General features: G+C 45.8%; 1 protein-coding gene across 1 annotated transcript; it reads right to left on the bottom strand.

Annotated features, from left to right (window-relative positions):
* Positions 1-4,250: 4,250 nt before the first annotated feature.
* LOC306700832 (extracellular calcium-sensing receptor-like) lies at positions 4,251-7,972 on the bottom strand (the record flags this gene model as incomplete). The annotated part of the gene is made up of 10 exons (XM_079165955.1): positions 7,756-7,972; positions 7,542-7,633; positions 7,073-7,252; positions 6,794-6,982; positions 6,135-6,671; positions 5,761-5,970; positions 5,550-5,673; positions 5,271-5,464; positions 4,773-5,054; positions 4,251-4,673 (listed from the first exon to the last, which is right to left on the bottom strand). The coding sequence occupies exons 1-10, from the start codon at positions 7,955-7,957 to the stop codon at positions 4,251-4,253; spliced, it is 2,433 nt and encodes an 810-aa protein (XP_079022081.1). The 5' UTR covers positions 7,958-7,972.
* Between the last annotated feature and the right edge of the window lie 5,659 nt (positions 7,973-13,631).

Genomic DNA, 13,631 nt, shown 5'->3' with positions numbered 1-13,631 from the left:
AGGAGGCATCCTAATTAGATGCCCGAACCACCTCAGCTGACTCCTTTCGACGTGAAGGAGTCGCGGCTCGACTCCAGGTTCCCTCCTGATGTCCGAGCTCCTTACCCTATCTCTAAGGCTGAGCCCGGCCACCCTACGGGGGAAACTCATTTTGGCCTCTTGTTACCGCGACCTTGTCCTTTCGGTCGCTACCCAGAGTTCGTGACCATAGGTGAGGGTAGGAACGTAGACCGACCAGTAAATTGAGATCTTCGCCTTCCGGCTCAGCTCTCTCTTCACCAAGACGGTCCGGTGCAGCACCTGTTTTACTGCTGCAGCCACACCGATCCGCCTGTCGATCTCACGCTCCATCTTACCCTCACTCTTGAACCAGACCCCGAGGTACTTGAACTCCTTCGCTTGCGGTAGGCACTCCGTCCCCACCTGGAGGGAGCAATCCACCGGTTTCCGGCAGAGCACCATGGCCTCAGATTTGGAGATGCTAACTCTCATCCCCGCCACTTCACACTCAGCTGCAAACCGCCCCAGTGAATGCTGGAGGTCACGATCCGAGGAGACCATTAGGACCACATCATCTATTGTATTTGTATTAGTTTGTTGCACTTATTGTATTCGTATTAGTTTGTTGCACTTATTGTATTCGTTTGTTTCTGTACTGTACTTTTGCTCTGGTTTATGCTCTTAGATGCTTGTTTAAAAAAGGAGATGCACTTATGACTTCTGGTGACTAGTAGTTCTCTTGAATACCTATGTCAAAGTCAAAGTCAAAGTCAGCTTTATTGTCATTTTCTCAGTACCTTACATACAGAGAAGTTGAAAAACCGTTCCCTCTAGTCCAACATTCACTATCTAGGACCCCGCCTCAGCTGAGGGCGAACCTTCGTCGATTATTTGGAGCATTGAGGAATGGTTGATGGAGATTTGGCCAGTAGCGGTTTGGGGGAGGCTTAATTGAGGATCCACTGTGGCTCCCGGGCCTTGCAGATCCCCCGGTCTCCATGTGGAACAGGAGGATAATGACTGTGGAAAATGATAACCATGGGAAAAATGGTTTAACAAGAGGGAGGGATGGTGGGATGCGGAAAGCGCGAGCGGGCCGAGGCTTAGAGTGGGTAGGTATTTATAGGAGTGTGGCCGGAAACGGGGGAGTGGCTGAGGCGTGGCCCTGCTCCTGAAATTCAGCTAACTTGTATCTCCAATTCACTATCTAGGACCCCGCCTCAGCCGAGGGCGAACCTTCGTCGATTATTTGGAGCGTTGAGGAATGGTTGATGGAGATTTGGCCAGTAGCGGTTTGGGGGAGGCTTAATTGAGGATCCACTGTGGCTCCTGGGCCTTGCAGATCCCCACAAGAAGTCCTCCTGAGAAGCAGGGTTGCCTGCCCGTGCGCTGGTCGTTGGAGCTGGCGAGTGTATAGTTGGTAGGCGTGGGAAGATGGGTTATCGACGGTGGAGTTCTGCTGGTCAATGAACGCGCCCTTGACGGATGGGTGTCCCAGCATCCTTTGATGATTTGGTGAACGACCACTAGGTTGTCGGGAGTTAAGGGATGGACTGGCTGGGTCGATCGCGGCCCCACGTAATGGCTGCGGCTACTATTGGTCAGATTTGGTAGCATGAACGAAAAGCAACTTGGCATGCTTGCGAGGTCTGAGGGCTGATCTATGGCAAGATGTCTTCTGTCCTGGAAACCCCCCAAAAGCGGCAGGGGGAGCAGCATCGTTGTGTGGACCAGTTGTGTGGGTCCATCGCTGGAAGTAGACGGTGTGGGGGCACTGGCATCCCGGTGTCAGGTGTCCCGGCTACGGCGACTTGCTGTGGTTGCTGTAAGTAGCAGGCGAAGGGCACTGGCATCCCGGTGTCAGGTGTCCCGGCTACGGCATCTTGCTGTGGTTGCTGGGAGTACGAGGCGGGAGGGAGGCGCTGGCCTCCCGGTGACGGGTGCCCAGGCTAGCAACATGCTGTGACTGCTGGAACTAGGCGGCCGGGGGGCACTGCTGTCCTAGTGCCAGGTGTCCGACCCGGGTTCTCTTGCTAAGGCTGGTTGATGTGATTGCTGGAGGTGGAGAGCTTGGGGCACTGGCATTCCAGTGCCAGGTGCCCTGGCTGGAGAGAGCTGCTGTAGTAGGCCACGGATGTTCAGGTTCTCCTGCCAGGTTTGGTTACTTGGGATGGAAAACTGGGGTCGCAGGCATCCCGGTGCAGGGTTCCCGTCCCACTCGCTGCTACCATGGGGCAGTCACTAGGAACATTGGAAGCTGTATGACTGAGCAGGAATGGTTATCTTGAATGAGTGTTAAGAGTTTAAAACTTGTAATCTACGACGAGTGTTGTAGACGGCCTGCTATGCTCGTTAAACGTGCCTGAATGGACGGTTCTCGATTTGTCCGGGGATGACCACGAATTGCTGCGGACGCCATCTATATCGTCATGTCGGCTTACGTAGTCGCGCTGCGTAGGTTATATTTATGCGTTATGTAGCGGCAAGGCACGAATTGGATTGGAACGATTGGATTCGAGTCAGGTCGAGGCGAACGGCAAGGTAGATTAATGGTTCCATTTTTATTTGGATGTCGTATAACGTTTCGTTAGAGAGCCCTCTAAGGGCGGTTGTCCCGCTACGTTGTTGTGTTGCTGCAATGCATTGTTGCGTTGCTGCGTTGCGTTGCTGCATTGCGTTGCTTTGCTGCGATACTTGTTGTGATACTTGTTGCGATACTTGTTGCATCGTGTCGTTGCGTCGTGTCATTGCATCGTGTCTTTGCGTCGTTTACATGTTGCGTAGCGTCGTTGCGTTGCGTTAATTGTTGCGTTACTTGTTGTCTTACTTGTTGCGTTACTTGTTGCGTTACTTGTTGCCTTACTTGTTGCGTTACTTGTTGCATTGTTGCGTTGTTGCGTTGCGTTTTTATGTTCTGTTACGTTGTCACGCCATGTCGTCAGGCTACATTGCTACGTTGTTCAGTTGTCACGTTAAGTTGTCACGTTACGTCGTCGCGTTGCGTTTTTGAGTAATGTTGAATATGTTGTGTTATGTTGATACGTTACGTTGTTCGGTGACGTACACTGGTCGAGCGAGCCACGGATGGTAGCATTAGCTTGGTATCGTGCATGCTATGTACTGTGCTACTATGGTATAATTGAGTGTCATGGGTAATGAGAGTTTAAGGCACTTCCGTGATGGCTTCATTTTCGGAACCGGAGGTTGCTGCCTGGCTAACATGTATCAAATCAAAAGAACGTATTCTGTGGAAGAATCGGTCGACCCGTCACGACTCTCTTTGGGCTCGAGGATTTTAGGAATTGCCACATTGGAAAAGATAATTAAATAGTTATTGCTATACAAACCTCACTAGCTTCCTGATTAAAATAAACTGATGAATTACACATGATGAATGACTTAGAGTCAGAGCATGGGACTGCAATTATCCCCATGAACTACAAACCTTGGCAGTCTATAATCTCCAATAGAAACACCTTTTTTTTGTTACTCATTCCTGGAACTTCCATGGTTTCTTTATTTGCTAATGTTTTATATTTGTGCAGTGCAATTCTGTATTTTGGTTGTGTTTTTAAATTGGTGTTTTATTCAATTTGTACATGTTTTCTTTTTTGTTCCAGATGTCCCGATGAAAGATACTTGGTGTTTTAGCTCTGTTCAATTTTGTTCTATGCACTGGCAGTTCTTCTGTATTTTGGTATGTTTTCTAGACTATTGCAGTCCACTGAGCTCCCATTACCACTGTAGTTATTTGTCTTCCAGATATTGACAACAATCACTTCACAACAATATATGCAGCTATCAAGTACAGAAACCTTGAATGTACATCCATAGTACAGTCTGCAACATCAGAACCCAATACGAGAAATATTTAACATAAGACAGGTGCCTGCTTTCATTCTGTGATTGATCTTTTCACAGAGACAATAAACACAATTTGATATGAACATTCTTTTTATTATGTGAAAGGTTTAATATCTTCAGTAATTATAGATATGGCATTAGGCAATGACATGTAGAGATATGCTAAACACTAAAGCAACAATAGTTACTATAACATACAATATTTCTTATTTTTTTGAAAATCAATCAACATTTTTTATAGTTTCATGACATTACATTTAAGGAATATGATAAATGCATAGAAATTGAAAAAAAAACTAAAACTAGGAGGACCTGAAGAATGGCTGTATGGGGAATATTGGTGATATTTGATTTACTCATACGTGTGCATTGTTAATTTATGCCAGTCATCGGGCCATCAGGTGTTTTTTTGTGTTTTTCTCAGGCCTCAAGAGAATGATGAAACATTTGGGGGCAAAAATGCAGAGCAGTAAACCATAGCTAGAGGCCAGGATTGCAAAAATCTCCACAGCAACAGTGTATTTTCCAGGAGAGCTAATGTAAGCAGGGATAAAGGCCACCCAGACAGCACAGAATATCAGCATGCTGAAGGTGATCAGTTTGGCCTCGTTGAACTTGTCAGGGAGTTTCCGAGCAAGAAAGGCCAGGAGGAGACAGGTGCAGGCCAGCAGACCAATGTAACCCAGAACCAGAGAGAAGCCCACCACAGAGGCCATGGCACACTCCAAGGTGACCGTTGACCCTTGGAAACCCAGATCACGTTGAGGCACAGGGGGGCTAAGGGACAGCCATGTCACACAGATGATAATCTGTCTTAAAATAAAATGTAATCAAATTAATGTAAAATATTGTATATCAAAGTTTATGTGCATATTAAAACAAATTAAAACTAAAAAAATGTTTAGTACCTGTACACAAGTAAGAAGACAAATGCTTCCTCTCTGTTGGCCTGGACCAAACCACTTCATCAAGGCTCCAGCACCAGGCCTAGCTGAGCGGAAAGCTGCCAGAACAACTATAGTCTTGACTTGAAGGCAGGAAACACAAAGTACAAAGCTGATCCCAAAAGCTGCCTGTTGGAATCGACAAGACCAAACTGATGGACGACCAATGAAGACCAGTGAGCACAGGAAGCACAACTTCAGGGACAGGAGAAGCAGGAAGCTCAGTTCTGAATTGTTGGCTCGCACCTACAATTGAAAAATTTAAAAAAAGTCAAGCACATTAACCATAAGCCAAACAGGACATGTTTAAGGTGAACCTAGTGTTTTGTTCTCCAATTTACCTTGTAGAAAAAATAGCACGGTAGGGTATTAAATAAAACAGATTGATCAGCTAAAGCTGCACAAAGACAATTTGTTGAAAGTGTACAGTACGGTATTGTTTACATTATTTAAGGATCTCACCACAGGTGTTTGACGGTAATAAAGAAACACCACAAACACAGCTGTTGTCACCGCTGCACCAGACACAGCTGCTGTAGTCAGGGCAATGCCCAAGGTTTCATTAAAGGAAAGGAAGTCCAGCTGGCGAGGGATGCAGGCAGTTCGCTCAGCATTGGACCAAAAATCAGATGGACAACGCTCACAGTGAAGGGAATCTGGGAGAGGAAGAGAGAGAAGGGTAAAGGAGATTCAAATATAAGGAACATCATTTTCTGATGTTTTGGATTGTAATTTCTTCACCAGTTTGATTGCTAATCTCCCCTTCAGCACATTGGACACAGTCAAAGCAGCAGAGAGGTTCTCCTTTTTTGTTGGCCTTTCGGGTACCTGGGGGACAGCTCTCAGTGCATACTGAAGTCGGCACCTAAGAAAAACAATATATTTAAGACAAAATGCCTTGTGAATCATATTTTAGTACTGGCCTGAATCAATATTGTTATTTTTTAACCACCTGGTTGGATCCTGTGCTCCACTGAATGGTTGATTCATTAAGGTGGAGGTCAAACCCGTCCACACGACCGATCAAAACAAGTTTGAGTGACCCCTCAGGGGTTTCTTGCCAGTTGACAAGGTCGTACTTTGCTGGAATGTCGGCACCTTGGAAATAAAACATTTCCCCCTGTGGTGTGGTGAAATTCAGGTTGTTCAAGTGCTGCAACAGCTGAAAGTATAAAGATTTTAAATATAGTCATATTGACACACTTACAGCATGTGCAAAATAATGCCTATGACAAACCTATTTGGGGGTTTATTAACATCATTATGGAATTTGAAAAACAAAGGGTAGATTTTCAGGCTCAGTGAAATGCTGAGTATCATGCTAACCTCTATCGGTTTGATGTGTTTTGGAGAAGAGCAGGTGGAGCTGTTGTTTCCGGATGAGCTTTCTCTATCAGGGCAGGAGAGAAGGCTGTGAAGCGCATGAGCTGCAGCATAAACAGCAAGGTAGACGTTATATGTCACTCTTAGCTGGGAGATATCAGTGAAGGGATTCTTCACTCCCTCCAAGGACTTTGTCCCACTGCAGAGTGGCAGAGAACTTTTCTGAGAAAATCTATTGGCAGGAGATGATGTAGAAATATTTAATGGGGTTACATATTTGAAAGATGATGAGGAATGTGAAAAGAGAGGTGAGGCCCCAGAACTGCACCCAAATTCCGCTTCCCAGAATTCTCTTAGGAACTCATCTTCAGGACGATGAATTGGGTGCAAACTTCTGATATAATTTTCAAATCCAGGTATAGGTGAACTTTTAACAGCAACACCAAAAACCCCTTTTGCTACTTTAGTTGAGACAACATTTTGGAGAAGATCGCCACTGGTGCTCCAAGCCTCACTTGCCAGATATTGTCTGTCAGTCACCTAGTGATAGCAAGAAGACAAGATCACGATCAAGATAGGAATGATATTGTTATAATATAAAATGTCTTAATTCTCTATTGCATTTACTATATTCAATACACAATTGTTTTTCATTTGCTCACATTTATCTTGACTAGTTGCAGAAAGAGTTCTTTCACAAATGTGTACCGGGTAAAGATCAGAATCACTTTTGCAGTCGAGGCCTGAATTGTGAGGGCTGCTCGTCTGGCGTCGCTCACAATGTTTTCCCTTTGGTGAGTCTCTACAAATGCCAGACACACCCCTGCCCTCTGAGTCTCCTCCTGAAAAAGCTGACATAAACAGTTGAAAGGAGCAAAAAGATTAGATTTATGAAATGGATTCAAGTGTTGATGTCTTCTATAGATGCCAAATGAAAACACCTTTATTGCCACAAGGCCATAATCGTTGTTTTCTACAACTGCTCCGATCCAGGTCCAATTGAAGCGTATAGAAAGCTGGGCAATAGCCCGGGCTTGGTAAATATCACTGGGCATGGTCCTGAAGAAGTTAGGAAATTGGAGCCTGTCACTCAGACATGGACAGCTCGCGAAGTAGCTGATCTGAAAGATCAGAAGAAAAAAGTTATACATACCTATCTTCTTAAAAGAAGCAGGTGTGTTTGATGTGATGTTTGCCCAGACTTAATGTCTTCATCCCCAAAAAGTGTTGTTTTCCTGCCCTAGAAGGAAACTTTTCACTGCAGTTTAGAGTAAAATTACGTCCTCTCCCAGAAAGGAAAAATAAAACATTGCCAATGGTATAAGATAGTGAAGTAAAATATGGCACCAGGTCCCTAAAGTAGGGAGAAACAAGTTACAGTACAGTGTTTATTCTGTATTCAAAACTCACTAAAGGTACAGAGAGTGGCCCCAGGGTTCTGGAGAGTATCTTTACTGTTTCAGATGAAGGACCACCAATGATTAAGGGAACACGATGATCACCTAAAGACAGCAACAAAAGAAGAAATGAAAGGTTTGTTACATGAAAAATAATGTTTACAGAACCAAAATGAAACATCATCTCAATTCTGTTATGTACAGAGTACAGATACACAACAAGCTACCTCTCCTTTCTATGATTCCTTCTCCAGCAGAATAGTCTGGAGGGTCTGTTGTATTACAGCTGGCGTTGTCTCCTCCAACCAGTGACAGTGCTGTCTTGAGAGCCCATGGCGGTATGCCACAGCTATCTAAGATCTGGTACCCCAGCTTCACACCTGGTAGCAGCCTTGTACTGTGATTGATTTCCTCCACCGCAAACACCATAGCATATATGTATTGTAATGGAACATTTTCTAAACTGAGACCACAGGAAGAAGAAATGTGAATGAGAGAAAGATCAATCAAAATGTTGAAGCCACCAGTATTGATCTGTATTTTTAAGTTTCTGTCATATAAAGAAAGACCCAAGTTGCAAAGATGCTAATTATTGTTGCGTAATCATTGTCATTCCACGGTATTGAAAGTAAATAGTGCAGAGCAGAGTTTTACCCAGTGCAAGGTTTGTAGTGCGGCAGCTGAGTGAAGTCGTTGTCAACAGCTGGAGGTTGGAAGTGAAGAGAAAAGAGCCCACCAATCACTACATCTCCATCCTGCAGCAGACCCTGGCTGCCGGGTGCACCCCACCGAGAGCAAGTCGCTGTCTGAACACACTGCAGTCCCACCCTGAGCCCCAGCTGTCTGCCCACAAGCCAGACTAGGAGCAGAGATGGGACTGAGGAGGGCCACAGAGTGAAGAGACAGGAGAACCAACACATGGATGCAGCTGTTCTGGACACTTAGAATATGTACAATATACTCAGTTAGGTTTCTCAGAGGCAGTACATTTAACATACATAAACAGTTGTGGAATGAAAAAGTAAAATCCCTCACAATGCAGTAGGAAAAAGTTATATTTCTAGACATCCACCGAAAGCAAAAACACTTTGAAGTTCAGTAGCACAGCCAACTGACAGTATCCAAACTGTGACATACACCCCTTGTCTTCTGAACAGTTGAACCGTTGATGTGGGTACTTATAATATATGTAAAGCCTTTTTGCAACCAAGTAAACAGGATGGCACACAATCCCAAATTACTCCTCTCTAGAGTGCCAGTAAGACAATAACAGCATGATGGCAAATCATTAGTGTGTGTGTGTGGGTGGTGGAAGTGCAATGTGTGTGTACATGAAAGCCAATGTATTAGTTTTTCCTTTATTAAATTGAGTTCTTCAATACTTCATTTTATATGCAGGAAATCTATGTTTTCTTGACATTTGGGTCAATGGGCCGGCCTGGTGTACAACAGTTCCTGCTGACCTTTGCTTTATTGGTGAGACAGGCATGATGAGACAAACGTGTATCACAAATGCACATGTCAAGCAAAAGCTGATAAAGGTCATACAGAGAGGTCTTTTTTGAAGGGGCATCTGTAAGGCTGGCATAACTGTCAAATCTATGTTATAGAAACTGACCTCATGAATATAAATAACTGTTGCCAATAATGACATTTGGTAAGGAAAATACTCCATCTTACCCTCACTGGTGAACAAGACCCCGAGGTACTTAAACTCCTTCACTTGCGGTAGGCACTCCGTCCCCACCTGGAGGGAGCAATCCACCGGTTTCCGGCAGAGCACCATGGCTTCAGATTTGGAGATGCTAACTCTCATCCCCGCCACTTCACACTCAGCTGCAAACCGCCCCAGTGAATGCTGGAGGTCACGATCCGAGGAGACGAACAGGACCACATCATCTATTGTATTTGTATTAGTTTGTTGCACTTATTGTATTCGTATTAGTTTGTTGCACTTATTGTATTCGTTTGTTTCTGCACTGTACTTTTGCTCTGGTTTATGCTCTTAGATGCTTGTTTAAAAAAGGAGATGCACTTATGACTTCTGGTCACTAGTAGTTCTCTTGAATGCCTATGTCAAAGTCAAAGTCAAAGTCAGCTTTATTGTCATTTTCTCAGTACCTTACATACAGAGAATTAAAAAAAACGTTCCCTCTAGTCCAACATTCACTATCTAGGACCCCGCCTCAGCTGAGGGCGAACCTTCGTCGATTATTTGGAGCATTGAGGAATGGTTGATGGAGATTTGGCCAGTAGCGGTTTGGGGGAGGCTTAATTGAGGATCCACTGTGGCTCCCGGGCCTTGCAGATCCCCCGGTCTCCATGTGGAACAGGAGGATAATGACTGTGGAAAATGATAACCATGGGAAAAATGGTTTAACAAGAGGGAAGGAGGGTGGGATGCGGAAAGCGTGAGCGAGCCGAGGCTTCGAGTGGGTAGGTATTTATTGGAGTGTGGCCGGAAACGGGGGAGTGGCTGAGGCGTGGCCCTGCTCCTGAAATTCAGCTAACTTGTATCTCCAATTCACTATCTAGGACCCCGCCTCAGCCGAGGGCGAACCTTCGTCGATTATTTGGAGCGTTGAGGAATGGTTGATGGAGATTTGGCCAGTAGCGGTTTGGGGGAGGCTTAATTGAGGATCCACTGTGGCTCCTGGGCCTTGCAGATCCCCACAATAAGTCCTCCTGAGAAGCAGGGTTGCTTGCCCGTGCGCTGGTCGTTGGAGCTGGCGAGTGTAAAGTTGGTCGGCGTGGGAAGATGGGTTATCGACGGTGGAGTTCTGCTGGTCGATGAACGCGCCCTTGACGGACGGGTGTCCCAGCATCCTTTGATGATTTGGTGAACGACCACTAGGTTGTCGGGAGTTAAGGGATGGACTGGCTGGGCCGATCGCGGCCCCACGTAATGGCTGCGGCTACTATTGGTCAGATTTGGTAGCATGAACGAAAAGCAACTTGGCATGCTTGCGAGGTCTGAGGGCTGATCTATGGCAAGATGTCTTCTGTCCTGGAAACCCCACAAAAACGGCAGGGGGAGCAGCATCGTTGTGTGGACCAGTTGTGTGGGTCCATCGCTGGAAGTAGACAGTGTGGGGTCACTGGCATCCCGGTGTCAGGTGTCCCGGCTATGGCAACTTGCTGTGGTTGCTGGAAGTAGGTCGCGGTGGGCACTGGCATCCCGGTGTCAGGTGTCCCGGCTACGGCGACTTGCTGTGGTTGCTGTAAGTAGCAGGCGGTGGGCACTGGCATCCCGGTGTCAGGTGTCCCGGCTACGGCAACTTGCTGTGGTTGCTGTAAGTAGGTGGCGTGTGGTTGCTGTAAGTAGCAGGCGGTGAGCACTGGCACATGTCAGGTGTTCGGGGTACGGCATCTTGCTGTGGTTGCTGGGAGTAGGAGGCAGGAGGGAGGCGCTGGCCTCCCGGTGACGGGTGCCCAGGCTAGCAACATGCTGTGACTGCTGGAACTAGGCGGCCGGGGGGCACTGCTGTCCTAGTGCCAGGTGTCCGACCCGGGTTCTCTTGCTAAGGCTGGTTGATGTGATTGCTGGAGGTGGAGAGCTTGGGGCACTGGCATTTCGGTGCCAGGTGCCCTGGCTGGAGAGAGCTGCTGTAGTAGGCCACGGATGTTCAGGTTCTCCTGCCAGGTTTGGTTACTTGGGATGGAAAACTGGGGTCGCAGGCATCCCGGTGCAGGGTTCCCGTCCCACTCGCTGCTACCATGGGGCAGTCACTAGGAACATTGGAAGCTGTATGACTGAGCAGGAATGGTTATCTTGAATGAGTGTTAAGAGTTTAAAACTTGTAATCTACGACGATTGTTGTAGACGGCCTGCTATGCTCGTTAAACGTGCCTGAATGGACGGTTCTCGATTTGTCCGGGGATGACCACGAATTGCTGCGGACGCCATCTATATCGTCATGTCGGCTTACGTAGTCGCGCTGCGTAGGTTATATTTATGCGTTATGTAGCGGCAAGGCACGAATTGGATTGGAACGATTGGATTCGAGTCAGGTCGAGGCGAACGGCAAGGTAGATTAATGGTTCCATTTTTATTTGGATGTCGTATAACGTTTCGTTAGAGAGCCCTCTAAGGGCGGTTGTCCCGCTATGTTGTTGTGTTGCTGCAATGCGTTGTTGCATTGCTGCGTTACGGTGTTGCGTTACGGTGTTGCGTTACGTTGCTGTGTTGCATTGCTGCGTTGCGTTGCTGCATTGCGTTGCTTTGCTGCGATACTTGTTGTGATACTTGTTGCGATACTTGTTGCATCGTGTCGTTGCGTCGTGTCATTGCATCGTGTCTTTGCGTCGTTTACATGTTGCGTAGCGTCGTTGCGTTGCGTTAATTGTTGCGTTACTTGTTGTCTTACTTGTTGCGTTACTTGTTGCGTTACTTGTTGCCTTACTTGTTGCGTTACTTGTTGCATTGTTGCGTTGTTGCGTTGCGTTTTTATGTTCTGTTACGTTGTCACGCCATGTCGTCAGGCTACATTGCTACGTTGTTCAGTTGTCACGTTAAGTTGTCACGTTACGTCGTCGCGTTGCGTTTTTGAGTAATGTTGAATATGTTGTGTTATGTTGATACGTTACGTTGTTCGGTGACGTACACTGGTCGAGCGAGCCACGGATGGTAGCATTAGCTTGGTATCGTGCATGCTATGTACTGTGCTACTATGGTATAATTGAGTGTCATGGGTAATGAGAGTTTAAGGCACTTCCGTGATGGCTTCATTTTCGGAACCGGAGGTTGCTGCCTGGCTAACATGTATCAAATCAAAAGAACGTATTCTGTGGAAGAATCGGTCGACCCGTCACGACTCTCTTTGGGCTCGAGGATTTTAGGTGGATTGTCCCTTTAATGAGTGCGGCGTGCGCTTAGAGAGGGAGACAAGGGAAAGAAGACCTGGCAACCCGGTGCCTGGGTATAGGCAGAAGAAGGGTGGTGTAAGGGAACAGCGAAGGGACAGACGGGTGAATCCAGGCCGGAAGGTGGGATGGAATACTGTGGAAATTGGAGGAAGAGAGAGTCGGCATCTCGTTGCCGCTAAGAAAAGTTGAGTTTGCCTGAGGTAGTGGAGGGGGATGAGGAGTGAAGTGCTGCAACCTGGCAACCCGGAACTTTTGGGGTGGGAGGGTGGAGCTTGGGGGTGCGTGGTGGCACGTGGTGGTGTCACGGTCGCCGTTTTGCCGGTGTGTTTTGTGGTTGATGTTTTTTTTTTTCCTGACGTGACTTTTGGAAAGTTGTGAGGAGTTGGCACAGTTTTGCTTTGTTGTTGGAGCGGTGGGTATGTATTTATAGGAGTGTAGCCGGAAGCGAGGGAGTGGCTGAGGCGTGGCCCTGCTCCTGAAATTCAGCTAATAGTTAAGTATGAGTAAACACTTAATTCATCATTTATAAAGCATTGTTCCTACATTAATAATTAATTAGTTTGCAGTTCATAACAACAGTTATAAATGTTTTATTCTTGATTAACAAGCTTGTCTATTATGTGTTTCATTATTGTGTTTTCATACTTTATAAATGATGGATTCCCCATTTGTAAATGAAGTATTATATATTTTACAAACCAATTATTGACGAGTTGATTGATTACATCATGTATGAAGTGTTAGTAAATGATTAATAGCTTATTTCGATGTACATTATTCATGCATTTATATATAAAATGATTTAGATATGCACTAATGGTTAGGGACTATGTTATTATATGCTTTATAAATGCGTATTAATACTGCAATTCATGATTAATTCATGATTTATTAAGGTAGTTACTAGTCCTTAGTAAAGTATTTTGTGTGACCTCATCTAAAGTGAGGACTATCTATGCCTTATAAAGCATTTATAAATTACATTGAAAAGCCAGCAGTGCCTCAAAACCCATAGTTTTTGAATAGAAAAGGCAAAAAGACACAACACAAAGTGATCAAGAACATATCAATAATCATTGCAAGATGCAAACAATGCCCACAACGGCAAGATAGTTTATGAGTGTGTAGTAGGGTCCACCGTTGGTTTTGCAGTGTTACTGGGCTATGTTGGCTTACTGGCTATCCTCAGCTTCATATTAGCATTTCTGGCAAGAAATCTTCCAGATAGTTTCAATGA

This window comes from Pholis gunnellus (assembly GCF_910591455.1).
Source record: "Pholis gunnellus genome assembly, chromosome: 9".
Taxonomy (NCBI): domain Eukaryota; kingdom Metazoa; phylum Chordata; class Actinopteri; order Perciformes; family Pholidae; genus Pholis; species Pholis gunnellus.
The sequence above is the reverse complement of the archived record's forward strand: the minus strand, read 5'-3'. Positions and strand labels throughout refer to the sequence as shown.